Genomic DNA, 26,040 nt, shown 5'->3' on the forward strand with positions numbered 1-26,040 from the left:
GTTTCTTTTTTTAAACGTCCTCTAATTCACTGAATAAGACGTTATGGTCTTACTTGAGGGCGCTCAACCTCGTCGAATACAGAACGATGATTTTAATCCAACCATATGCAGATGGAATAACCCGTGAGGTCATGCTCGTTAAAAAATTGTGTTTAGAATAAAGGAAATATAAATAAGCAATGAAAAAACTGAGACATAGGGTAAACAAAGCTTGGAGTGAAGGGGTTTGGGAACACTGCCAAGCAGACACGTGGTCACTGCGCTCTCAAAACTACCAATATCATCGAGCTACATATGAGTTGCATTCCACGTTTTTCCCTCAATCCTTTGCGGTCCGTCATCTTTGATGTCAGGCCGTGTTCAAAACGCCCATATTGTGAAATTGAAGGCTTCGGGATGCCATTTCGAACGTCACACAGTGAGCATTCGTGGTCTTAAATGTCTTTTGCAGGCACGGTATAAAATCAAAGATGGCAGATGTAAATGGCTCGTGGGAAATTTGGGCGTCGTCACGAGCAGACTGTGATACTCAGGATAATTGTGATATCGGACGCTTATCTTTTAAGGCCTTCCTGCTGTCTAGGGAACACTTGCTCAGATTCTTCTGGCGAATATGCCTTTCTACCTTGCTTTATCAGACTTAATGTACGGAATATTACAGGGATACTATTTACATAGGCTCAGTGACGTCCAGAAGAGGGATTACCACTAATGACGATAAGCCTTATCACTGTGGTAAGCTGATACACACTGTATCGCAGCAATGCCAAATTGCTTTGGGAGACAGAACAACTGTGCAGTAATTATAAACTGCCGCTTGGGAACAGTTTCGAATATTTTGCTTCAAGACTGGGTTCCAGTCGGCAGACTGGTTCATCTTGGTTGTGGAGGACAGTAATATTTCAATAACACGGACTGGTAATTGAGAGTAATTAAGCAGCTAGGACAGTTAATGAGTTTGCTCTGCACTTTGGCTTAACTACTCCCACGAGGTTTCGTGCACTGTCACTTTTTGGAAGGGCTGTACTTGTCAGTGACTGATACACCATGTGGTTTGAAGACGTTTAAAAAGCTCCACAAAGTTTCATAACTGCGTGTTGACCTCGGCACGGAGTACATGCAAAGGAGACGAGGCTGCAGCCTTGCCAAAGCCGTGACGATATACACTATTCAGCATGGGCATTGCAGTAAGCAACATTGCCGAGTCCTGCACCCCCAACAACACGTTGGACTTGTCGTCAGACGAAGAACTGGCTGGCGAGCTGTCCTACACCAACGCCGATCGGATCATCATCACCATTGTGAACCCGTGCATCCTGGCCGTGGGCCTGTTAGGCAACCTGGCGTTCCTGTTCGTGATGCTCCGCGTGCGCCGCATGTGGACTGTCACCAACATCTACCTGACCAACCTGGCGGTGGCCGACACGTCCTTCCTGGTCATCGGGGTTTCCGAGAAGATCGCCCGCTACCGCGCCAGCCCGGTGTCCGGCGACCAGGGTATCTTTGGACCTGGTGGCTGCATCGTCGTTTACGTCCTCCTCGACGTGGCCTATTGCGTTGGGCTCTGCCTCGTTACCCTAGTCACAGTGGAGAAGTACTACGCCATCTGCAGACCTGTCCAGCACCGGCTGATTGGCGGCAAGAAGCGCACCAAGAGACTGGTGCTGGCAGTGTGGTTGATGGCGTGGATCTTTGGTCTTGGTCTGCTCCCAACCTGGTCCAATTTCGTGGCCGTCTGCGCAGCCTGGCCAGAGACCGAGGCTTTCGCTGATCACCCGCTAGTTGTTGGATCCTGCCTCCCCGAAGCAGTATGGCTCGTCGATTTCCACAACGGCCTCCAGGCGGTTCCCTTCTTCGTCAGTCTAGTCGTCAATGCTGTCCTTTACATCCTCATCATCAAGCGTCTGAACACTCGCGTCGGGGCGGTGAACAATGAAAACTCCATCGGGCAACAGAGGAAGAACCTCCGGCAGCGGGTCCGCAACCAGGTGACCCGAATGCTCATCATCAACGGTTCCATATTCTTCGCTTTCATGGCCCCTTTCCAGTGCTCCTCATTTGCATTTGTCATCAGCAACTCGACTGGGAACTATGTCTTGAACAACGAACAAGTAACGAAGTTACTCTGGGTAACACGTACTCTGCTGTACCTCAACCCTGCCATCAACCCATACATATACGTCATTACAAATCCCAAATACCGCCAAGCGTACGTGCAGGCCTTCACATTTCGTAGCAAGAACCGCCGGGTGCCTTCTACAACTATGGTCGATGAAATGTCAACCTACGTCCCCTAACTTTCGCTTGCTAAATCATTATTAATGGTCCATCAATGTCCTTAGAGTCGTTCATAGTGTACCATACGAGAATCAATGTTAGAAGATATTTAAAAATACTTAAGGTCTAGACTCGGTGATGGTATCACGAGCAGAACACTTTTTGATTAACTGACGCTTATTCTTTACAAACTTCAAATTGATAGATCGAACAAGACATGACGAAAAAAAATTAAAGTTTGGAATGAATTAGAATTCTTGTAAATTGCCTCATAAATTCCCGTTGTTACCTAAGCCTATGTATAGATTTAACACCTCAAAACATTACGCTATTGTGTATCCCTAAAAGACAGTTTGTTTAATTTACGAAAATGTATGAATTCATATTTTTGTTTTGGGCTCTTCTGAGAGAGAAATGTAAAATGCGAAATTGTATTTTACCTCATGACTCAAACCAAACTAAATTTGTTGCCAAAAAATACATAGTATAAAGCAGTTGCGTAAATGAGTAGGTCGAAAATAGGGGTGGGGAATTTGTGGTCATGGAATTTTGAAAACGGGGGGGTGCTGACACATTATGACACTACATGTATATAAGATGATGCAATAGCCCAGCCCCCGCCCCGGTCAAAAAGTGGAGGGGATACATCCATCTCCCGGGATAATGGTAGTGAAAGCCACACAGGACAACAGTAGCCCCCTACAAACAAACAAGCTAAAAAAATCAGGCTTTGGTCACAAATTACCTTGCACAAGTCATCACCTTAGAAAAAGCTTCGATACTAGAGTCGCCTGATGTGCCCAGGTTAACCCACAGTGTTGGCTTATCTTCATACCGGTAAACATTGTACCCTGTCTTTTGTTTCGGAGCCAATTAAGGTGATGTGAATATGTCTGCAGCATATCTTAATTAATTCGCATGACATTTGGCACCGAGATAGTCAAGCGTCCCCGGGCAACAGAGTCAATAAAAAATACGCAGTTCATGTTCTAAGATGAACAAGTGTATTGTTGGTACTTATCAACAAACCGTTAGTTGATTTTTTTCACCACAGAAGGTCCGGGGAAAGGGGCAGTTCAGATCTTTATATAAATGGCAAAGAGTGGTTCTTAAGGCCTTGGCTCATACCAAACGGTCGGTCTTAAACCAGTATTTTTCAGAGTTGTAAACTCGAGTCACTTGACTTGGACTCGAGTCTGACTCTAGTGGCTATATTTGTGACTCGTGACTTGACTTGTAACTGTCAGCTTTTGACTTGTGACTTGAGTTGGAATCGCAAAAATTGCCTTGCTACCACCCCTGGTATTTTTCACAGTATGGTTTGAACTTTGAAGGAAGCCAAAAAGGACAAAATTGTTGGCAGGTTACTGTTATTGCTATGCAGAAGATAGTGGCGTTCTTGAGTAGGGCGATGGGTGTACATCGGGTTGTATGGACCAACTTTTCACGTTCGGTTAATTCAGGGCGATGATCAGATGACTCAGGATGAAATTTTCCTGCCAATATGAACACTCATAAAAAGGTGGTAGGGAAACCTATCTCCGGTTGAAAAAAAGCTCTCTCTACCTCATAGAAACAAAGAGAGTTTTGAAATCTAATTTCATTTAAAATTTCGGGGGAACACAGGCTCAAAAACCCGTTCAGACCTAACTTTACCGTACTTTTACAGATCTCCAAAGTGCATGGGCCAACTAGCCCCCTGTCACGAGAAAAGCCGAAATTGGGGCACTCAAATCTTCAGTCGGTCGGTGCAGATAAGTTACGCTTTTTCTAACTGCTCCAGCAATCAAGCATGTGGATGAACGGTTTACGTAGGAGTGCGCCATCTTTATACTATGAGTGAGATGGAGGGAGACGTTTATGCGGTTAAAAGGGCAAAGGTTGAGGGATAAATACTTACCCCCTCCCCCCACTACGCACATTTACACGTAGATGTCGCCTGACCTGGTCACCATTAATCCGAACGAAAATATTACAATCACCCAGCAACTATCACTCAAATTGATTGATGTCGTAACATGCTTGCGGTAACTTGTATGCGTATCGCTACATCGGGGTATCAACGGATCGGATTACGCCCTAATGTAACAAAACAGCCTTAGTCGGGTCTCAAATAATTGGCCTGAACTGTGCGCTTGGACCCGGAGTGACGGTTGTGACAACATGTGCCGACGTTTCCAAAACACGATGTGTCCGGTGGTTTTGTTTTAAAGGCTCTACCTTGTGAGAAAAATTAAAACCAAGGATACCAGGCTTTGGCGCTCTGTAAATGTGCCTTTATATGGAAGTGTGGAATTGAACATTTACGGATATGGACTGGCTTTATTTTGCCCCGTCGTCATCTAGCAGGGAACATGATATTTATACAGAGCTGAGAAGAATTTTGTGGCAGCATTATGGCGAGCTCACTTCAAACGCCCGACTTAATTATCAACCTGACCGCAGAATCTGATGCGCTTCTTTACACCTATAGCTACGCGGAAACAGTGGTCATCACTGCTCTCTACCCCATAATCCTTGCATTGGGCCTCTTTGGAAACTTTGCCTTCCTCTTCACGATAGCTCGCGTCCACCGCATGCGAACGGAGATCAACGTCTACCTGGGTAGTCTGGCCTTCACCGCAGTGGTGCTGCTGGTGGTGGGAATATCGTCCACATTGGCTCGGTACAGGGCGAGCCCCGTGCCCATCGACTCCACCTCCTTCGGCCCTGTCGGCTGCGCTGCAGTCTCCCTCCTGCAAGACGTCTCCACCTGGGCCGCCCACGCGTTTGGAGTGGCCGTGCCGATCGTCTTGTACCACGCCACGTGCCGGCCTCACCTGTTCCGGCGACTGCGGGGCATGAAACGCGCCATCGTCACCTCTGCGTGGCTTTGGGTCGTTGTAACCTGCATCGGGCTCTGTTTTTTACCGACATGGTGGAATTTCGTTTGGTATGGTCTAGTATGGGCGAATCTCGAACAGTACCAGGATTACCCGGAGGTCATTGGAGTGTGTTCAGCCGCTGCAGAATGGCTTGTCATCACTCACGACCTCTTGCAGTCCACTACTTTCTTCCTCTGTGCGTTAAACGGCAACATCATTTTTGCAATCATCATCAGGAGCCTCCGTAAGCGATTCCGGTCGATCGGGCTACCGTCAGGTACCAACGGCAACCGTAAGAGTGCCGGGGCGCAGGCCGTCAAACGAAGTAAGAGCCGCCGCCAGGTGTTCCGCATGGTCGTTTTGAGTTCCGTGGCTTTCTTTGCTTTTCCGATGCCGTACGACTGCATCCTATTCGCCCAGTCTGTCGCGAGGCTCACCGGCAAACGTGTCCTCGCCGACGAACAATTCAAAGCTTTACTGTTTGCCTCGACAACTTTACTGTACGTAACACCAGCCATCTGCCCTTATATCTATGTCCTCTCTAACCCTGGCTACCGCATCGCAGTGGTGCAGGCTTTCACGAAAAAGCCTGGAGGCAGGAGTAATCGTTCCGTCGGAGGAGGAGCGGAGATGTCAACATTAGCTGGGTGAAAGATAACGCTCGACCTACATTCCCAAGATTTGTCATCGATGCATAAATTGCTACGAGAAACAAATGTCAGAACGTAATGAGCCTGGACATGCAGTGCCTGCACCCCCCCCCCGATATCATTGCAGCGACTGTATTGACGCCCTTAGCCATCATAAGATTTCTACCGGTGCCTTGAGGGTGTTGAGAGCCCAATATCATGGAAATCAGACGTACCGTTCTCACGAAATATCAATTTTCGAACGCACAACGATAAAAACTGAACTTTTTTCCGTGACTATCCATGGACAATGAAAGTGCGTGCGCAAGGATCCGAATGGATTATACAAGGCATGGCATCATAATCAGCATTACAGAGAGTTTTTTATTTACTTATGTCTGTTTTGGACTTAAATACTCAGTTATCAAAACCATGGACAAAGTAACCCAAATGATTTGCACACATGTTATATAGCAAGCACTTTGCCTTTTGGTATGTTTTTTTAATGTCTTATACCATTCAAGGTAGTATTCAAGATAAGATACTAAGATAAGATAACGTTACAAATTTACAGAAAATTTGACAATTGAATTGTAACTGTTTTGCACCTACAGCATTTGCAACTAAGTAAAACGCAAATAATAACCAGAAACAATGTTTATTTAAACCGTGGTAACTTTCAAAAACTCCCTCGTTAAAAATAACACCGATGGAGTAGAATTTTATTATTTACTCGTGTTTAATTTACGCAAGGCTTTTGGTATTAAATAACACTAGGCAAAGAATTAAAGAATTTTACACCAGTTGCGGTGTTCAATTTAACACCAAGGGGAAATTCGTTTATTCCAAATTGGTGTTAATTTTGGGCAAGGCTTTTGGTGTTAAATGACACCAATTTTGGTGTTTGACTTTAACAACAAAGTAATTCCAATGATGTTTATTTTGGGCAAGGAATTTTGTGTTAGGTAACACTAGCCCTGCTATTTGGCATTACGAGAAGCAACACTTATACTGGTGTAAATTTCAATACCCGAATAGTGTATGCTCAACTACAGTGGTCCTTGGGGAATCGTTTTGCTTTGGTGTTACACAATATCTGGAAATTGAAGAAATTATACAAAGAGGTTTGAATTTCAAATAACAAATCTATCGGCGACAGGACATTTAACTTGATCATGTATTACTGCTACGTATATTTTGAAATCTAAACAGATTTGCAAAATCTTGTCAAAAAATTTGTACATGTATGTGACGTTATAGTTGGCCCTCATGAGAGGACACTGGGTACATGGCATGCCAATATTAAGCCTACGAAATTACTCTATGGGCTGAAACGTGTTTTGTGTTTGGCTATTTGGATATTTTGTCTTCGGTTTTAGCTCGGATGGAGTCTTTTTAAAGGCATTCTTTTCCCTAGGCTGTATGCCTATCATGTAGGCCGGTAATACTCCTCCGTAACACCAAATTCCATTCAAAAAGAATAAAATGATTGGTGTTACAAATCTAACTTCATAGTTTTTGCAGTGTAATAATGATTATCATAGTCACAAGCAAAATAGCGTTCATGATAATCATTATCACGATCATAATCATGTTCATCCTCAACGTAAACATAATCATAAGAGTCTTCGTTGTCACGTATTTGCTTCTCCCAGTTTGCCTCTTCATCAATATCATGCTTGATTTTCTTGCACACGGGGCATCACTGGATACCTTTTCTCAGCTGAGTTTTGCTGAAGTCTGCGCGGGGAAACCTACGATGGCAGCCGACGCACTCTGTATGAGCTGAAGGAAAATGGAGGCTCCCCTTGGCGGGGATCACGTACATTGGCAAAAACGCATTGGCTTCGTACTCATCATAAAGGCGAGAAGGGCGCGATCGGAAGAAGTCGAGGTACACGTCCAAGGCAACGCGCAGTCGCTGGACGTTGTGACCACTGTACACGTGTTTCAACTCACCATACAGTTTAAAGAAACCCATGACGTCACACGCTGCGTACTTCAGCATGACGCCACTCAAGGGGCGCTCAAGCCAGACATCGGTTCTGTGCATCTTTTCTTTCCCTTTTTCTTTCGCTTTGATGAGGTCTTCGTCCTTTACATACTCTTTCAGGCAAGATAAAAAACTCTCAACTCGAGAATGCTCTTCCAAAATTGTGCTCTGTTCAAACTCTTGGTCCAGCATCTGCGTCACATTGAAAGAGTCGGAGAGGTTTAAATTGCTGAAAAAATGAGAATACTCTGTCACTAATCCAAACAGAGGTACAACTTTGTTAGATACAAACTGAAATCAGAAACGAAGAGAGGGACACATCAATATTGCTGAAAAATAAGCTTATAGAGGAGACATTCCGAAAAAGTTTCAGGAACCAATTTTTTTTCCTATGGGGAAAATGTATTTACGTAAGCTTTTAATTAACAACAAATATCTGAGCACGGACGACCAAGATGGAAGAGAATTACCTGAAGAAGTTGCCGATCCAGCACATTCGCAAGCTTCACACCATACTGATGCATAAGACAGTCGGAGTCCTGACGACGATCAAACATCAACTTCTGTAGAGCGGTGTCCTCTAGAAAACCCCGGAGACCTTCATCGAAAATGCCCTTCCCCAGTACCACAATATCGAAGAGGTAGATTTGATCTGCAGTTGCTATGGAAATAACTGACAGTTTTCCCCTTCGACTGAGTGCCTCTCCTTCGCAGTCGACCCCTATTATGGGGCTTCTGCCGATGTCATCCAGGGCTGGTTTTATCTGCGATTCCTTGTCAATCAGTCGGTAATGACAAGAGGCAGGCCCCATAACTCTGTGATTATGAAAATTTAGAGCGGGAAAGGAATAATGAGGACACCGATTTCTTGGCAGTGTGACCAAGAATTATCGTTATTTTGTTTTTTTTTCAAACCCTCAAAGAAAATCCAAAGGAAAAGAAACATATCAAAACAAAAACAAAACAAACCTCGGGGGAATTTGGATATGTAGGCCTACAGTGCTGAAAGACAGGCTCTCGAAAACACTTGAGCGATTTTTCAATTCAGAGGGTTTTTGGTTTAGTTGTTATTTTTTGTTTTGTTTCGGTATTTTTCTTTATATTATATTTGGTTTAACAGCTATTAACTTGCAGTGTGGGACGCAACACACACTCCAACAGGATCGACAAGTAAACCCTTTACGCAATTACATATCATTTTGTATTCACAAAAAAATATGGCAACAAAAAGGTAACCGGACAGCTTTTATATGAACTTGTCTCCGACTGCAACTGCAACTGAGAAACAGATCTCCAGAGTTAAGCAAAAAAGTTCTCATTTTGACAACGTAAAACAGAAAGCGGCAAGCCAACAGAGGGCCTGAAGTCTTCTTGCGCAATTCTTTTATAACGAGTCTTCGTTGCACAAAATGAACACTCACAATACCTCACCCACAAAGAGTGCACGGGCATTCCTTTATATTTATTTCGTGGTTGTTTATTGTTTCCTTGATTGGTCATCTTCCTTTTGCCATACTTGCCCATAACTATTTGCCCCTGAAACTGTTGTCCTGTCCAGAAAGAGAATGACCTTGCGTGGGCCTGGCCTAGTCCACACAAGGTCCGCACAACCTGCATTTACAGCAATAGTTTCATCTAATCAAAACTGGCATCTATCGCTTGAGAAGTACATGTATTACATATAACAGTAAGTCTTTTTGTAGATGGAGTTGATTGTCCCTTTGCGCGCTCCGTGGGGTGCAGACCACTAATTCAAGTGAGAATTTCTGACCAGCTCATTAGCATTAAAAGTGCCCCCCGCAGTATCTTTTGAAAAAGGAGACTGTTTGGCCCCCAAAATGGTGAGATTGTGTAAATCGTTGCCAGGATCAACTCCCTGGGTCTTTGAGCTTTCATATGAGGGCAGAAGGGCTGAAAACTACGGTTGAAAAATGGTCCTAAGTGCCCCCGAAAGTTGAGGGTTGCCACTTGAAAAATGGCTGCAATCAGACTTCGGAAAAAATCACTTTTTGGGGGGTGATTTTGTTTTGTGGGAATAATTAAAAATGTAATTGGTTAACCCACAAAAAATTGAAAAGACATTGAAAGATAAGTGACCAGACAAGAATTTCATTTGAGTTTCAGAAATCCCAGGGATGTTGGCGTGCATGCTATTGGGCCCTGAACGGTGCTGATTTTACACTGCTTTCAATGGGGCTTGAATTAGTGGACTGGACCTTGTGGCGCTAACCTAGTCACTGTCATGCGCATTGCCTTGGAAATGACACACCCCCCATGATAGACCAATCGCCACTTGTCAATCTTGTCTTTAACAATTTTATGTTGTACATAAACAAAACAAAAGTTGTAAGCCTTCACACATTAATTAAAACTTACTCAATTTTGCAAGGAACGTTTTCATTGACGGATTCGATTTTTTTTCTCCCTATTTCTAAATGTAGACTCTCAAATGGTATCTAAAGGAAAAAAATCTGTCTTGTGCATCTGTCGGACGTTCAGCATATTAGTAAGCGGTACATGAACCAGTCGTCGGGTCTACACGCATTACATCATCTTTATTTTGATGTCACGAGGCCAGTAGCTGGTTCCCCGAGTAGCTCTGCTTGCTTCCTACTTGCACGCATTAAATCACAAAACGCGAAACAAGTACCAACAAAACTTGTAATTTTCCTAAGCTTGACGTGACGTGAGCGAAGCTACATCTGATGGGTTTGCGTGAAGAGAAACTCCTAAAAAGCACGATTTTGCAGGTGTGATGACTGAAAGGAACGAACGATGATGTGCAGGCTTTTTCAAGGCATACCCAGAGGTAATTCAGTCGCGTACGAATCACCATAATATAATAGAAACGGTCGATCTTTCGATTGAGCCGCTTTGCGTGAATAGCTCAGGGGACATGACATGCATACATGAGGCGAGGAAAGTCTAACTGAGGTGCCGGCCGGCCGCAAGCTGCCGGCGCGGCCGCACCACAGGAGGAGGGGGTAGGAACGGCATGATTTGTGTTCCGTGTCATCCACATCATGAAGGAAGAAAAAAGCAAGAGCAACTCTCGCTCAAAACTACCAGAAATGGTTGAATAGTAGAAAAAAATTTGACATCGATTATTTGGGAAACAGTTCATTACTTCCCAAACCATGAAAACTAAACTTTTTAACACAGTTCCATCATGGAGGAAGGAAGCACGGACACCCCGTGTACAAACCCTAGGCTTTGCGACAGACTGGTCTGAAAAAAGTATTTTCTAAGTAAACACTTTCAAACACACAATATTTTCCCTGCATAATTTGACATTTTAAGACATCACTTTCTGATGACCGATACACCACTTTGGGGACAAATCAGTGATGCCCGTAGAACTCTTACATTTCAGTATTTTGGACTTCTTTGATCATGACCCTCTTGATGATTGCAGTTGTTAGAATTTGTTTTAATTTCATTCAAATGAAACAAGAACAGCTGGAATTTCCCATATTAACTTTTTAAAATTAAACTGGTCAAATTTTTAAAAGTAAGTAGAATAACATTCCTGATGGATGTTATCACAGATCACAGTCTCAACCACCTCAAATGTCAAACGTAAACCAGATCCCAATTTTTAGTTTATTTAGTTATGAAAAAAATCCTTTTACAGAAATGTAGTTTCTCAATTTGTCAATTATGTTAGCATCATCTTTGTTGCGGTGCATTATTTTCATCCAAATGGGTTTTCTTGAGATGCTGTGAACGTTCATGCTCAAGTTGAGAATGGCCAAGCTCTATGTGTGCATTTCATATTTATTCTTAGGGACCATCTCACAGCATTATTGGAGTGACTTTACATTCTGTCTTGTTTTCTCACTTAATTCCAACAGCTTTGCGTCACAAGGCTCAAGCCAACACTACCCATCCGGCCTGGACTGGGAACAGCAGCCAGAAGAGAAGGCATAAGGAGGAGACCACCAGCAATGGGCTGAATGCAGCCCCCCTGAGCAGTGATGCATTACACCCATCAGACAAAAGGTACCATGAGCTCACTCTGTGAAAAAAAAATCTATTAGCCCCACCCTCCCAGTGAGGTTCCTTAAGGCAGACTACGAAATGCGACTGAATCCAATACAGCCCATATGAGGAACTTGCTGGATTCAACCAAAAGTGCAAGCATAGTGCAACACCAGGCAGTTGTGGATTTTCTACTTTGAGAAATGTGCTGATGGCACAGCACTGGAAACAATTCAGAAACTAAACAGTGTTCTTAACTTGCAATTTGGAAAATACTTTGCAGAGTAAATGAGACACTGTAGTGGCCAGTGCAGAGCTCCAATGATTGGATTCTAAACACTTTTTTTAAAGTTAAATGAGCGCGTATATTTTCTTGAAATGAGTTGGTTTTTGTAACAGATGAGTCAATGCCAAACAAGGCAAAAATGAATTTATTTGTATCACTGTTATTGTCATGTAACTGAAACGTAGGTCAACCCAACCACTGCCAAGTGGCATAGACTTCAACAGCCTTGTGCGACACATGCACTTGAAGTTGGAAGATGGGTGGCGAAGTTTTGCAGGCAGCAGACAGTGGGACTCCTTCAAGGAAAAAGGGAATAGCTACACGTCACACGATGCCCTGGAATGGGTAAGGCATCGTTTCTATCATTCGACCTAAATCTGAGCATCTCAATTGGCTGGATTAGAAAGCCTCACAGAATTTGATAAAAAGGGATGTTCGTTGTCTTTAAGCCTGACCAAACCAGATGCATTTGCCTGTTAACTCTAGTACACCAAGGCCATGTTCTAAGCAGTGAATGCTAATCCCGCTGAACAACCTACTCTGAGGCAGCTTTTCCTTGAGACATTTGGCCAAGTGGATCTTTCCATCCTGGGCAGTCTCAAAATTAAGATAAATGCCGTTTCATACATGTCACTGCGAGTTTTCTAACCAAAATACCTAATACCGTGAGAGTAAGGGCTTGCAAAGGCACAACTTGAGGCTTTTTCATGTCGACCCTCCATGCAGGGTACAGCCCTTGTGTTCAGCCTGCATCTCTGTCGGGTGTTGGCAGCGTCGACCCTTCCCGATGACAGCAGTGGAGGAAAGAAGAAGATCCTTGCATCTGTGGCAGACAGATTGCCGGGGCTGTGGAGCAAGCCAGTCAGCCTACTGAGCCTCCTCCATCAAGAGGAAGGCAAGAGGACAGAGCCTAAGCCCCAGGAAACTAAGCCTGAGGTGAGATTCAAACAATGGCTTTGTGACCTTGAAAGAGAACACAAGCACGGTTAATGACCGACAAAACTATTACAACAGAGCAGTCTGATAGTATTGAGCAAACTCCATATTTAAGTCCTTCAATTACTCCCCCTAAAACTCAAACATCATTCTGGTACCTGTAAACCGCAAATGTCTATTAACCATAATGACAGAAAGAGTGACAAATTTTGATCATAAGATAAAGGAATTTCTGTCACTATTATAAAAGTGGCTTATGCATAAGCCGGGATCTGGCCATTACTTTCAACAGTCACACAGTGATCGCATTTAGCAATTTCTCAGCAGTGTTGCAAAATGACAGTCATCAGTTGTTTTAACATTTGCTTTGTTTAAATTTCGGGCCAAGATTCCAGATCCAATTCCAGCGACACCCTTAGCTGCTGCCGTGGCTGGGCTCCAAGCAGTGACCAACCAGAGCTTGGGCCAGGCACACAACAGCCTGGGGGTGAAGAAGGCCCAGAAGGGTCAGCTGGAGGAGGCGGTCGGCCACTTCTCCGAGGGGAGCATAGTCGGGTTCAGCAAGGCCACGTTCAACCTGGCAGTTTGCCACGAGCAAGGCCGGGGAGTGACCCAAGATCTTGAAAAGGTAGAACTTTCTCCTGATTCTATTACAGGTTATTGTAGGTGAACATGATGCTTCAGTCCAAAGTCACTCTAGTTCCTCTGTCATGCTATATCCTGATATGTTTTACACAAAATCTTTTTGAGTAAATTGTGGTTTACTTTGAACTCGTTAAAGTAAGCTAAGAAAGATGATTTCTCCTCACTGTATTATAACACAAATTGTTTCCCTCAGGGTGGTGTTTCTTATCCTCCGATTCTAATGAGCATGTGAATTACACAAATATTCAACATTCTCCTGGGTCAAAGTCAGCATAGAAGTTCACAAAAACTTTCTGGGTGTGGCAGTCTTCTCAAGGATGATCACCTCTACTTAAAAGCAATTTGTTACACTTTGCAGGCGGCTGATCTGTACAAGGTGGCCGCGGCTCAAGGTCATCCACAGGCCAGTTACAACCTTGGGGTGTTTCACCTGATGGGCAAGGGAGGTCTGCAACAAGACACGGCTCGTGCTCTGGAGTTGATGGGCACAGCAGCTGTGGCAGGCGTCACACAGGTGAATTTCAAAGGCACATCCTAATTCCAAGGGGATAGATTGGCTATGAATGGTATAAAAGCACAAACCCGTATCTAAAAGATGGTGGTCCCTTGCTTTTCTGTGGCAGAACTGTTCAACAAGGTCTGCTTCACGTCCAATAAGTGGAGTTTTAGGCACAACATGCATGTACAGGTACCTTTGAGTTTCAAAAGAAATCAGTCAGTTGACATCGAAACGTTGTAGACTTTGGTTTATTGTGCCAATGTAGTGAAAACCCTTCACTACCAAGCACAGGCAATTTTGACCAGGATCATTGCTTTTGTTGCAGGCAAACAGATACTTGGGCATTCACTTCCTTGAAGATAAAGAACAGAGAGATGAGGGAAAAGCAGCGACGTTTCTGCAGAAAGCTGCTGAAAAACAAGTAAGCTGAGACTTTATTTTGGTTTGCGGGGGGGGGCAATTTTGTTTGCGACATTTACATATATTTGCCATTTTGCCGGACTTTCCCATTTCTTAAGCACAAAACCATGGCACGACAAGTAATTTTTGCAAAGCAGATGTTGATGCCCTTGATAGTGTGCAGCTCTCATGTATTTGTGTACAGAGCTCACCTCATTCAGGTGTTGTATAAAACAGATCTCTCAAGCATATTTTCACACCTTTTATTTACAGGATGTGGAGGCAGAGTACTATCTTGGGCTGTGCTATGAACATGGCTGGGGTGTGCCCTCAAACGGTGCCAAGGCAGTTTCACTTTACCACAAAGCAGCTATGAAAGACCACCCTGAGGCCCTCTGTAGCCTGGCAAGGTGCCATGAGCTTGGTCTTGGAGGCGAGTTGAAAGCTCAGTTATTCATTTTTGACTGATATAATGTTGCTGGTTTAACCACAACTCTCAAGATACTCTCGCTCATCTTATTTGCAAATGTTTTTTACAGGTTTGCCAATCAACAAAAAGTCAGCTTTACAGTTCTACAAACAAGCAAGTGAAGTGGGTCATGAACAAGCCTCAGAGTCCTTGGAACAACTGCTATCCAATCCCACCGCTGACACCTCCAAAGTGCCACAGGTCAGCACTCGAGCAGCACATGAGACAGGTGTGATACCAACAAGAGAGAAGAACAGCTCAAACATTTCACAGTCAAGGATACATGGACTTCAGGAGGTTAACAAGTCATTGCACGTGTCGGTCTCGGCTCCCAGTCTCTCAAACAGTGAGGGGAAAACACTTCAGAGCGAGCCTGGAAAGGGCAGTGCCCAACACAAGTTTTCATACAAGAGTGGGAAGGCTTCCGTATCACAGCTGAGCCTTCTGCTGCCGTACTACTTCAGTCTGCCCTCCAGACCACCAATTGCCAGTCTTGGAATGACCAATGGAGCTCAAAGTTCAAAGGTCAGCTTTCAGGTTGGAGATGAAGAAAGTTCCGATGAAGAGGACAGAGCCGACAGTTCAGCGCATGGATTTGAGAGCAGATTCTTCACCTCTAATCCATGCCTCATGGTGACATGAACTGTCACTCGGACGCACCTGATGCTTAAAACGCACAGTGCACTAAAATGGGCTTGCTGTACATGTATGCAATCAACACTTAAGGCAGTGGAATTTTTAACTTTTAAGTTAAGGTGGTGGGTGTGAGATTGCAGAAATTTTGTGTGGCAGATGAGATCATACTGGTCTTTATACAGAGTACTAAGAGTAGTTATACTTTTTGCAAGTGCATCACATATTGTGATTCATTTGTCTAAGCACATGCACATTAACAGCTCTTTGTGTAGTTGGTTATAGGTGTGATAAAAGGCGGTCAACGGTCACATGCTCATTTAACTTTAACTATGCATGTCGAACAACTCTCAAATCTGTACTACACACCAGCTAATGGAAAATACCTGGGGTATGTCTATATTCCACAGTACTTTCTCTACATGTTACCTCATTATACATGTACTTGTGTCCCTCGAATTAGTGCACCTCTTAGGGCCATAAAAATGGTCCGAAGGATTTATTTTTAAGAAATATTGTATTCTGTACAAAACGAACAAGAGGAAATTGCTTTTTATTCAAGTTTTATTCCAGAGAAAGTTTTCTGAGGAAACAAACCTTTTTGCAACCTGGATTCTTAAGAGTAAAGTATTGTTCCTTGAATTCACCAATACATGTTACTCATGTGGTTTAACTCAAGATAGCATTTGCATATACATGTTCAACATCTAACTGAACTGGCACCTTTTATATCATACACATACAATTTTTGTAAGGGGGTTTCTTTTATAAAAAATAATAAAAGTCTTGTTCCAGTTGCAATGTGAATGGCTGTTTTTGTTCAATTCCTTTACTGTGTTGCCATTTGAGTAAATCCTACGTTACTGCCAAAGTTTCGTCATCATGACAAGTTGAAATCAGCATGAGAGACTGTAGCACCTGGTATTTTACGTCACACTCAAGTCATCTTTCCGTCTGTCCTCCAAATGTGACTCCAGGATCTTGCCAAACTCTTCCCGCCGGAGCAGTGTGTAAGCCAAGGGCAGGACATTCCTAATGGTCCCGTGCAGGACGGGCGAGCCGTACATGAAGAGGTCAATGCCCAGCTCATAGCCTTCCCCGTAATCGCACTCGTCGTTGGCAAACTGAACAAAGTTGATGATCTCATCCAGGGGTTCAAAGTTCTTGTTGCGTTCGTCCTCATTTTTGCTGTCAGCAATTTTCTTGAAGATCCGTTTCAGGTTGGCTGTAAAGTGTAAAAGTTTAAAAGTAATGTTAACCACTCAATATGAATTGTCGCCAAGTTGCGGGTAAAGAAATACAGATCCCAGGTGAAATTGCAAATCCGTCAAGACCCAGAACTTACCATCAGTTTCTGGAAGCTCCCGGTATCCAACTTCATTAGCATCAATGGGTACAACAATGCCTGTGCCATGGAATGTCTTGGCAACCACCTTTTTCTCCCTATCCTTCATGGCTTGAGACTTGCTGTCCAGCGAGTGGCCGCACTTCTTAGCCCAGTCGGTCAGCGGCTTCTGCAGGGACTGAATTTTACTCTGTTCCGCCTTGTCTTTTGTGGCTTTGCAAAGCTTGTCCATGTGTAATCTGTATGAATTTAAGGAAACAAAACTCTTTTCTTTGAAGCCTCCTTGAAACATAATGATGACCACATCTATTAAGATTTCCGAGATGAGTAAACGATTGCTCTTTAATGTAAGCACATGGAGTTCTAGATTTCAGATTAAACAAAAAATCATTAAATTTAGTGGCTTAAATTGTTGAAATAACCAAGCCATCAGAGCTAGTTTAAGTTTATACCCAATGTATTTAGAAATATAATGATGTAGCCAATTTTACCATACTCACTTGACAGCAGCAAAGATATTGCCCCCCTGAGCTGATATGGAGCAACTTTTCTTGGCCGAGTTAGCCGCAACAAACACTGGCAATTCCTTGGGCTCATCCCTGAAACAAAGCAAAACCGGCGTCAGGTGGAAAATGGCCACACATATAGAGTAATCTGCTCAATAAAAAATGCCCACTGCATACCTGAAATAGCCAAGATGATGCTGTGTCTCGTCGTCTCCACGCACGATTGTCTGAAACTCAGGTGGATCATAGTAGTACCTCCAGTGAAGGCAATAGGATGATCTCTTAGACTGAGGAGTTTTCTTCAGATTTCCAGCCAGCACATCAAAGGGGCCCACTAGCTGCAGTCCGAGAGTATCCTTGAGTGCATCTAACAGTTACAAACATGATTAAAAGCAAAAGAATTACAGGCTCCAGGTCAAGTGCATTTGTTCAAATTCAAATGATGAGAACCTTCACCTTACCAATAGCCATCAATTCCTAAAGGTATTCATTGGATCTATGCCTACCTTTGGGGTTTTTCTTGTTGAGACTCTGACAAAATTCCCAGAAGTCATAGAAATCTTCAGGCATTTCCATCTTGAATTTCCACTTGATCTCTTCTCTTGGGTCAAGATCAGAAGGTGTGGCTGGTTGGGCATAATCTGTGCATTCTTGGCTGCTCTCTAATGCCACAACACAGGCAAAGAAAGTTACGGCTAGCATGTTATATATATTTGAACAAGTCACTAGATATTTGACGATATAATATAAAATAGCTGTGTACATGTACTACACATATAACAATCAACATTAATCAACCAACACTGGCCATAAACACTATGTCAAAATTGTGACTTGTAGGGAATATTTTTCATATGTTCAATAAATATACTTTTTATCCACTAGTTGCATCCTATTCTGCATAAAGCTTACATGTTAATGACAGAGTAAGCCTTTACACAGTGACAATTTTTATCCCAAGTGGGGCATGTCTGCATAAAATATCATCACCTTTTTCAATGTCCTCTTCATTACATTCTGTTTTTTCTTCTACTTTTTCTTCTACACTGGTCTTTGTGTCTGAGTCTCCAGACATGCCAGGTAGCTGTGGCTCATCAGCACCATCTGCTTTTCTCTTCTTAGCAACACCAATATTTCCATCATCTGCATCCTGAATGAATCGTACAAACAACAAAACTGAGCATATCAAGATGAAGAGCGTAAAACTCCTACACTACCCTAACATGCCTAATTTGACTTTTTCTTTCAGTTAATCCCAATCATTAAGCTTGTTTGAGACGGAAGAATCACACCACGACAAGAACAATATGGACAACATTTGAGGCCTGTGCACAAACCTATGGGACTTGTCTGAAAAAAACAAGTGTTTTCTAAGTAAATGCTTTGAAATTTTCTTTGCTAAATTTCACCTTTTAGGACATGTCACCTTCTGATGGCTGTTATAACATGGTAAGGGAAAATTAGTGTTGTCTGTATAGGGCCTAGGCCCATGCATGGAGAAATTCCTCCATGGTACAATGGAACTCCTGTGTTTGAAATACCTTTATTGTAATTCACATCTGTTACACAATAAGAAGTTGATAGAAAGGTTTACATCAATAAACATTTAATGACACCACGACAAAAACAACTGAAAACATTCACTATACACAAGGTGACAAATGACAAAAACATCAGACCAACGGGAGAGAAACAAAAAGAGGGTAGGCCTAAGATGCATCATAGGTTGGGACCTCGGACTCAGGCGAAAAAACATGGGGGCAATCATGAAGAGGCCTGGCAAGGTAAAAATCAATCATAGAAATGTTAAAATACTAGTGAAAACAGACACAGTTTAAGAACATTAGTTGTATCCATATTCGTGATAATGAGCTCGCATCAATTTTAATTATTAAATTTCTGACTTGTTCATCATCAGTGATCATTCATCATTCACGTTCATAAGTTGAAATCATTGAAAATACAACATAGGCCCCATCTGCGACAACACTTTAGTTACTGTTGCACAAATAGTTCAGTAGGTAGGTTATAAGCCTAATTAACGAATTTAACAATAACTTTGGTCCAATTAACGTCACGGTAAATAACTTCAAGTTCATTTGGTTCACCAGCGTGACTGGCAGAATGCCCAGCCCAGTTTGGTATTCCACAGGCACTAGGTCTCGATGTAGGTAAAATGCAGTTAGGCCTACCCAGTACCTGATTCTCGCCTTTCCTTTTCCCCTTCTTTGGGTGCCAGAACCCAGCTAAGTGCTGTGGATTGGTACGGTAGCAGTCAGCTCCGTACTTACAGGCTGGCTTTCCAGAATCATTTTTGCCCATATTTTGAGGAAGGAGTTTGAGTGCACGGCGCTTTATTCCCGCGGAGATCCAAATGTTACAACCTCGTACAACCTCAAGCACACGTTTACTCATCTTTGCTCTGGGGTCAAAGCTGCATAATTTATCAACTTTGACCTTTATCCATCCACTGCACCGTACCAGTGCAGTGCAGCCGTATCGTACCGGCGCAGAAGCTTGTGGAGCGTGCGTTTCATCACCCCGTAAAATATGATTTTATTTGCCCTAATCGTCCTCGTCTGCTTTGATCTTTGATCAGAAACGAAGCATTCACGATATGGCATCCTTCGGATGTTTTAAAAGTCTATCATGCAGCAGAAGGTTTGCAGTAAATGTGCGAAAAGCCGTAAGAGACGTGGGCCTATTAAATTTTCGGAAAGTACCGCGGATTCCAGCGTCTGTAGCATGCGTTGATGACGAGCAACTGGGGCGTTCGTTGTTTTCGCTCCCGGCCTCAGAACGCAGCTTCATCGCGTCGTCCACTCTGGTTTCCGGAGCAGATCAGCCTTTGTTAAACTTAACGACTACTTTGAGTGGGTAAATATAGAGAAATATTCATGGGCCTGACCCATTTTGTCGCTTACATTTTGTATTACATGTTTTAAACCTCCTTTGTTAGTACTGTACTACTAAGTTAGGCCACATGTGGAAATTATGGAATCACCTGGTCATGCTGACTATTGAACTTCTTCTTTTTTATTCGTTTTTTGGAGGGAATGATTTAAGTCGCTAGATAATAGGTTAGGCTAAATACATTGTTGAGATACTAACTCACTTAACAATCTTAGAATCAGTGGTTAACAGCTGATTAGTAATTAAAAATTGACAGTGTTTTACATGCCTTTTACATGTATTTTATTAGATTACTTTACCATGTTTACATTGGTTTGATAATGCAGGCGTGCCATGTGTATTGATCGGTGTCTCCACACAAGCTCGTACTTGGCAGTCAAAGCATGGGAGCGACGTAATAAGAAAGTCTATCCTCCACAGAAGCCTGGAGAGCCCCCACGGAAGGCAGTGAGTTATTTCAGTTATTCATCAGGCAGTCATCATACGTCCTTTTGTTTGAATTCTGAACAGACGCACAAAACTAGAAACCAAAAAATCCATTATGTGCATTAATTAAGATTATGTATGTCAATTATTTATAGGAGGTGTATTACTCCAGAAGACAGATCAAGCACAGCATGAGAAAAATGTGGTACATCGCGAAGTTTGTGAGTAAATTCTCATCAAGTGATTGGATTCATTCTGATAAGGTCATTGGATCTCGACTGAACAACGTGCATTTATCTCATCTCTCAAGTTCTTTGAAGATTTAAATTTGTCAGAGGCGCTTTGACTTCCTTACGTGCACAGGTCAAGGGCATGATGATTGACGATGCGCTGACTCAGCTACAGTTTATCGACAAGAAAAGTGCCAAGATTGCCCGAGAGGTAGGATTGACCATTTTCAAGTAGTGATGCTATCTGCATTATATTTATTCTTTTGGTGTACTTCTTCCATCTCTGCAGTTGTATGTCCTCCTTCCTCAGAGAATATGGCGTTCTGTAACTCATGGCTGGAGGATGTTCAACTTTACTCTTGCTTGCTCTTTGGGATTGTTTCTGTACAGGTTCTTCTGGAGGCACAAGAAGAGGCCGTCAAAAATCACAATGTGGAATTCAAGTCCAATCTTCATATCGGTAAGAAGTGTATTTTGGTAGTGTTTTTGTTGTGAATTTTACTGCTAGAGAATGAACTGTAATCAAAATTTCATAGCAAAGCACCATTTCGGACTTTTGTGGTACTTGTCTGTTCGACACATTATACTGATATGGAAAAGCAGATTGATGGCCAATCTGCTCTGAGCAGGAACAAAACAGGGCGTGTTTTGAAATGAAATTGACAGTCCTTTGGAGCGCATTCACCACATAGGCACACAAGTTTATGTGCATTTGACACGGAGCATGCTGAGAACGTGCAACAAATTTAGCCTGGAATGTTTTCTTCGCGTGCACACCGAATGCATGTAAGAGCCAGGTTGGAGAACTAAGTACCATCTGTCTTTCTTTCATCGGTGAGGGTGCACTTCAGCTCACAGCAGATAGATACTGTGTTTGTTGCTGTTGTTTGAAGAGAAATTTCTGAACAATATCTTCTCCCATAGTGAGTAGAGTGCTGTAATTAATTGGGGGGGGCTTAAACTCCAACGCAATGGCCCCTCCACTCAAAAATTAGAGAAGGAAAAAAAATCTGGTGGTCTGTCTTGGTTAGTGTTTTAACTGTGACTTAACCCATTGAGTACTCCCCTTTCAAGAAAATGAGGGCTCCTGCATGACCCCCTGCAAAATTCACCTCAGTTATGCCACCGAGTGGTAATGGTAGCTCCTTGAAACAAGGCCTTGGTGTGGTATCAAGAGACCATTTGTTCATCCATTAGTTCATCTGTGTGTAAATCATTTTTTAAAATTTGTTTTTCACTCAGCTGATGCTTTTGTCGGCAAAGGCGAGTATGACCATGCCATGCGCATCCATGCAAAGGGACGATTCAGCATCCTGGACCTAGTGTACAGCCACTTCTTTGTCTGTCTCAGGGAAGGGCCGCCCCCCAAGGAGGTTGAGACAACCGGTTACGATCAGGCCCAACATTACATAGACTCACTCAGGAAAAGGACAATCACCCACTCTGTTTGAATTATCAGAAGGGGACAACCACTGTAGATGTGCGTGATGGATCTTCAAGAGTTGACGTATTGGGATAGACCAGATCAAAGCTCAACATCACTGAAGAGGGAAAACAGTGGATATGAGGGCTGAGATAGTTACTTGCTTCAGAAACGTCTGAAAAGATACATACATACATTCTCTCCAAGTGTGTGTCTTTCTGGTTCCAGAACTTAGAGCTAAGTATCATGTACTACGCTTTCAAGGCCTCCTCCCAAGATCTGATTTTTCCGTGAGAAAGTGCAGATTTTTCATTCAAGATTTTACTGAATGTCTTTTCAAGGCATAGTAGAGTGTCAAGAATAGAATGTGGATACATGTATATGACGTACGGTAGGGAATCGACTTTTAAATGGCCCAACTGTTTTAAAAATGCTCCACAAAAGTCATTACAAGGAATGCGTATTTTATAAAACGTGGCACAGCAGCATTATTTGTCAAAGAAAGTAAAAAAATAAAGGTAGGTTTGATATCAAAAATCAAAAACTCAGTAATCCGAGGTAATTTAAGGTTTCACTGCATTTTTCTTCAAGGTTTATTTTATTCTATTTCTGTACAACATCTGTTGTATGAAACCATTCCAAACTGTGATGCTCACTAAAAAATAGATTTTCAGTCTAGTTACTTAAAAGACTCAGTCATTTGTCTATTAAACGAAAAATTTTAGAGATTCAAATAAGTGCATGCAAACTGCCAATTTGTCTAAAAACTTAAGTCTAAATATTATGTTCAGGATGTGTTTGGATGTGACAGAGTTGCAGAATTTTGTTCCATGACAGATACTGTTAGAGCCACTGACTGAACACAAGTTTGTCAAAACCCCCTTTTTTCAGTGGTAAATGCATGTTTGAATGATCAATTTGGAAAGATTTCTCATCAGCAAAGCTTGTTCATTGCCGTTTGTTTCTTATTTTCTGCAGTAATTCCATTTCAGCAAATATTTCATTGAACTTTAGCCGGCAACTGTCCAACACTTTAACTGTAAAAACCAGGCTTTGTTCCCAAAATGCCCCTACTTGCTCCAGAAACTACACCCATCCCCTGAAGTTACCCTTTCCCTTCTGGAAAACAATGCCTGTACGTAACAAGTCTACCCCAGTACACTATCTCCGTTGAGAAACAAGTTGCTAATATCTCTTCTACCCTCCTCACATCTCCTGGATGCAAGTTATTTTCCCTGCCCAAAGCCTGACGTGGTTCGTCTATGAAGCCCAGATGACCTCGTCCCCAGAGTTAGTCTAGCGTTGCGTGTGCCTTGCTCCACAGAATCCCAGAATTCTTCCACTGTTGGGCTTTGACAAATCAAGTCGAGTGTGGTGATGGCACATCAGCGGTGGGCAGCATTCGCTATACAAGTCACACTGCACGGGTTAGCCAAATATAAAGTTGAGGTTCATTTGTTGTCAACAAATGTGTATATGGCACAAAAACCCATATGGTTTTGATATTCTCCGTTTGTTTTAAGAGTTAACATGGTTTGCATATCCATCCACCTCTTAGGCTTACATGGATTTTCTTCAACTTGCTTTGCGGGAAAGTTATTTATACCACATTGCTTTTTTGATGGGATGTTTCACCCTAATTCTATTAAGCATAGGGCCTATTTGAATTATGCACACATTAAAGTAGATGTCTGACTATTCTGTTACTGATTAATAAGGAAACATGATTAGGTTAAGCTAGCGGTTGACCTAATCAAACACTGATTTATCTGAACAAGAAGACAGACACCCGACGGAGACAGGGTTCACTGCACTCGGTGCAGGCCTTACCGACTCTCCCACTGCACCACATTTGGGCATACTACCCAGCGCGTCTAGGAGGCTCCCTTCTGCGGCGCGTTGTTGGAAGGACTCCTGCACCTCCTGCAAGCCTTGGATCAGATCCCTTATCGCCCGGAAACGCAGCAGCGCCAGCTGGGCGTAGTCAGTGCTACTCGAAGTTGGCTGTGGCTCCGCACGGGGAAGCCGAGCTGCGCCGACAGCAGCACCACCAACGGGTGGGGTGAGGATGTAGAGGAGGGTGCCTAGAATCACCACAATAGTCATCCCACTAGGAGACTTCATGGCGTGAGCTATGCGTATGGATGTATTCCACTTCCAACTGGACAAAGAAGGAGAAAAGCAGCCCGTTGGCTTATGAACTTGTTACGATCATGTTATGCCTGGCCTAGGCCCGGCCGCCACCATCTCGGGGAACTTGCACTTTTATATTTATGTTAACCGATGATCAGCAGGCCCTTGTTGTCGAATGTTGGAAAAGGCGTGGGTTGTCGACGTCTGACATGTGCGTCTTAGGTTGAGCATGGAGCTATAAAAAAGCCTTAGCTCCAGGGTTGAGTTTAATAACCCCGGTGGACTCCCTGACCGCACTTCGTTACGGGTCAACCTATAAGGTTGAGTTAGCAGTCACAAATTAGGGAGTGATTGTTTTTCAACCAAGGCCAAGAAAAAGACGTAGGGCCTAGGCCTATTGCCATCACTCACTGTGAGATATATACCCAAAAGCTTTTAGGGCAGCCCTATTGGAACAATGCATACTGTCCGAAATGTTGAGTAGCACCAGTTCTTTTCAGAAATCCACGATGCTCAAAAGAGATATAGCCTATCCATGGTGCTACCGCAAACCTATCTAATTCACCAGCCCTGTTATTATTGTCAAACTTACGTACAAATCCGTTTGGCCTCGAAAGATGACTGCGTTTATAAAATCTTCACACTGCTTGCAGTTTCGAACTTCGTGACATCTCTTTTTAAATTTGCGCGTGCGCGTACAGATGTCCAGGCAGCTAACACGGTCCGTGCGATACGCGCGTGATACGTGAATGTACGATATCGCACTTGAGTATACGTCAGTAAAATGTAGAGCTAGAGGCTGTGAAGCATCGGTGATGAATATAATATGGAAACTGTACTTTACACAAAAATTTTTTAACAAAGGAAATTCCCTACAAGCATACAAATGTAAGGGTTAATGCGGGTTTTTACGTTGAGTTGATTGGTGTTTGTTGGCGCGGAGCTGAATGTTCAAGTTTAGTCTATATATTAATTATTGATCTCCACAACAGAGATTATGGGCGTAAATCCCGGGGGTGGGGGTATGTAGCCCCACAAACTTTTTGAGGTGGGGTATGGGCTATTCACCCCCCCCCCACACTTTTTATGGTGAGCAAAAAATCTAAAGTGGATGGTTAGAATTTTTCAGACTTTCAACGACTAATTATGCATTCATAGGCCTATCACTTAAAAAAGGGAGAAAAATTTTAAAAGCCATCATTCTGAATACACATTACAGATGTATATTAATATCATGCTTATCGACCTCTATGTAAAGTCATATTGTGTCACACCCCCCTTCAAATTTTCGTCTCACCCCTTCCACCTTTCCCATGCTTCCCCCCCCCCCCATTTCCAGCACAGATTCACGTAAAAGCTGACAGAGATTAATGATTCGGTGAAGAAGCGAGTGTGTGTACCGTGTGCGAATTCTTTGATCGTGAAAAGGCCTTCAAGTCTTAGCGGTTTTGAA

At 43.0% G+C, this 26,040-nt stretch overlaps 7 protein-coding genes across 8 annotated transcripts; 4 read left to right on the forward strand and 3 right to left on the reverse strand.

Moving 5' to 3' along the window:
* Nucleotides 1-812: 812 nt before the first annotated feature.
* Nucleotides 813-4,181, forward strand: LOC110975869 (thyrotropin-releasing hormone receptor-like). The gene has a single exon (XM_087133333.1). It carries the CDS (start codon nucleotides 1,176-1,178, stop codon nucleotides 2,295-2,297), a length of 1,122 nt encoding a protein of 373 aa, XP_086989459.1. The 5' UTR covers nucleotides 813-1,175; the 3' UTR covers nucleotides 2,298-4,181.
* Nucleotides 4,182-4,673: 492 nt separating this feature from the next.
* Nucleotides 4,674-5,792, forward strand: LOC110975870 (growth hormone secretagogue receptor type 1-like). The gene has a single exon (XM_022228722.2). It carries the CDS (start codon nucleotides 4,674-4,676, stop codon nucleotides 5,790-5,792), a length of 1,119 nt encoding a protein of 372 aa, XP_022084414.2.
* Nucleotides 5,793-6,408: 616 nt separating this feature from the next.
* Nucleotides 6,409-8,695, reverse strand: LOC110975923 (piRNA biogenesis protein EXD1-like). Its single transcript, XM_087133836.1, has 2 exons — nucleotides 8,234-8,695; nucleotides 6,409-7,955 (listed from the first exon to the last, which is right to left on the reverse strand). The coding sequence occupies exons 1-2, from the start codon at nucleotides 8,573-8,575 to the stop codon at nucleotides 7,473-7,475; spliced, it is 825 nt and encodes a 274-aa protein (XP_086989962.1). The 5' UTR covers nucleotides 8,576-8,695; the 3' UTR covers nucleotides 6,409-7,472.
* A 1,717-nt stretch (nucleotides 8,696-10,412) lies between these two features.
* LOC110975924 (DAP3-binding cell death enhancer 1-like) lies at nucleotides 10,413-16,418 on the forward strand. The gene is made up of 9 exons (XM_022228803.2): nucleotides 10,413-10,572; nucleotides 11,618-11,765; nucleotides 12,216-12,375; nucleotides 12,757-12,966; nucleotides 13,355-13,594; nucleotides 13,970-14,125; nucleotides 14,436-14,531; nucleotides 14,783-14,942; nucleotides 15,049-16,418. Exons 1-9 carry the CDS (start codon nucleotides 10,539-10,541, stop codon nucleotides 15,618-15,620), a joined length of 1,776 nt encoding a protein of 591 aa, XP_022084495.2. The 5' UTR covers nucleotides 10,413-10,538; the 3' UTR covers nucleotides 15,621-16,418.
* Nucleotides 16,158-19,872, reverse strand: hpf1 (histone PARylation factor 1). The gene is made up of 7 exons (XM_022228804.2): nucleotides 19,662-19,872; nucleotides 18,453-18,612; nucleotides 17,969-18,124; nucleotides 17,640-17,829; nucleotides 17,457-17,555; nucleotides 16,957-17,195; nucleotides 16,158-16,836 (listed from the first exon to the last, which is right to left on the reverse strand). Exons 1-7 carry the CDS (start codon nucleotides 19,782-19,784, stop codon nucleotides 16,538-16,540), a joined length of 1,266 nt encoding a protein of 421 aa, XP_022084496.2. The 5' UTR covers nucleotides 19,785-19,872; the 3' UTR covers nucleotides 16,158-16,537.
* Nucleotides 19,873-19,945: 73 nt separating this feature from the next.
* On the forward strand, nucleotides 19,946-23,396 carry LOC110975944 (large ribosomal subunit protein uL22m-like). Its single transcript, XM_022228830.2, has 6 exons — nucleotides 19,946-20,339; nucleotides 20,702-20,822; nucleotides 20,957-21,022; nucleotides 21,165-21,242; nucleotides 21,422-21,491; nucleotides 22,274-23,396. Exons 1-6 carry the CDS (start codon nucleotides 20,080-20,082, stop codon nucleotides 22,480-22,482), a joined length of 804 nt encoding a protein of 267 aa, XP_022084522.1. The 5' UTR covers nucleotides 19,946-20,079; the 3' UTR covers nucleotides 22,483-23,396.
* Nucleotides 23,017-25,287, reverse strand: LOC110975945 (uncharacterized). 2 transcript variants are annotated; one of them, XM_022228832.2, is made up of 3 exons: nucleotides 25,184-25,287; nucleotides 24,285-24,615; nucleotides 23,017-23,873 (listed from the first exon to the last, which is right to left on the reverse strand). In XM_022228832.2, exons 2-3 carry the CDS (start codon nucleotides 24,576-24,578, stop codon nucleotides 23,751-23,753), a joined length of 417 nt encoding a protein of 138 aa, XP_022084524.1. In that variant the 5' UTR covers nucleotides 24,579-24,615; nucleotides 25,184-25,287; the 3' UTR covers nucleotides 23,017-23,750. The 2 variants fall into 2 exon arrangements, with proteins under 2 accessions (XP_022084524.1, XP_022084523.1); XM_022228831.2 differs by having other exon boundaries at nucleotides 25,180-25,287.
* Nucleotides 25,288-26,040: the final 753 nt, after the last annotated feature.

Source organism: Acanthaster planci, linkage group LG02 (genome assembly GCF_054643075.1).
Source record: "Acanthaster planci isolate LZ-2023a linkage group LG02, COTS_SCS, whole genome shotgun sequence".
NCBI lineage: Eukaryota > Metazoa > Echinodermata > Asteroidea > Valvatida > Acanthasteridae > Acanthaster > Acanthaster planci.

Excerpts from the sequence above, each read along its gene's own strand:
- LOC110975869 (XM_087133333.1), top strand. The coding sequence starts at position 1,176 with ATGGGCATTGCAGTAAGCAACATTGCCGAGTCCTGCACCCCCAACAAC.
- LOC110975870 (XM_022228722.2), top strand. The coding sequence starts at position 4,674 with ATGGCGAGCTCACTTCAAACGCCCGACTTAATTATCAACCTGACCGCA.
- LOC110975923 (XM_087133836.1), bottom strand. The coding sequence starts at position 8,575 with ATGGGGCCTGCCTCTTGTCATTACCGACTGATTGACAAGGAATCGCAG. Across the intron at positions 7,956-8,233 it reads TGGATCGGCAACTTCTTCAG|ATGCTGGACCAAGAGTTTGA; the intron begins GTAATTCTCTTC and ends AATGTGACGCAG.
- LOC110975924 (XM_022228803.2), top strand. The coding sequence starts at position 10,539 with ATGATGTGCAGGCTTTTTCAAGGCATACCCAGAG. Across the intron at positions 14,532-14,782 it reads AGAAAGCTGCTGAAAAACAA|GATGTGGAGGCAGAGTACTA; the intron begins GTAAGCTGAGAC and ends TTTTATTTACAG. Across the intron at positions 14,943-15,048 it reads CCATGAGCTTGGTCTTGGAG|GTTTGCCAATCAACAAAAAG; the intron begins GCGAGTTGAAAG and ends TGTTTTTTACAG.
- hpf1 (XM_022228804.2), bottom strand. The coding sequence starts at position 19,784 with ATGGGCAAAAATGATTCTGGAAAGCCAGCCTGTAAGTACGGAGCTGAC. Across the intron at positions 17,196-17,456 it reads AATATCTTTGCTGCTGTCAA|ATTACACATGGACAAGCTTT; the intron begins GTGAGTATGGTA and ends AAATTCATACAG. Across the intron at positions 16,837-16,956 it reads GGAGCTTCCAGAAACTGATG|CCAACCTGAAACGGATCTTC; the intron begins GTAAGTTCTGGG and ends TACACTTTACAG.
- LOC110975944 (XM_022228830.2), top strand. The coding sequence starts at position 20,080 with ATGGCATCCTTCGGATGTTTTAAAAGTCTATCATGCAGCAGAAGGTTT. Across the intron at positions 21,023-21,164 it reads TGTGGTACATCGCGAAGTTT|GTCAAGGGCATGATGATTGA; the intron begins GTGAGTAAATTC and ends TTACGTGCACAG. Across the intron at positions 21,243-21,421 it reads GTGCCAAGATTGCCCGAGAG|GTTCTTCTGGAGGCACAAGA; the intron begins GTAGGATTGACC and ends GTTTCTGTACAG.
- LOC110975945 (XM_022228832.2), bottom strand. The coding sequence starts at position 24,578 with ATGAAGTCTCCTAGTGGGATGACTATTGTGGTGATTCTAGGCACCCTC. Across the intron at positions 23,874-24,284 it reads GTGGTGCAGTGGGAGAGTCG|TGTGACTTGTATAGCGAATG; the intron begins GTAAGGCCTGCA and ends TAACCCGTGCAG.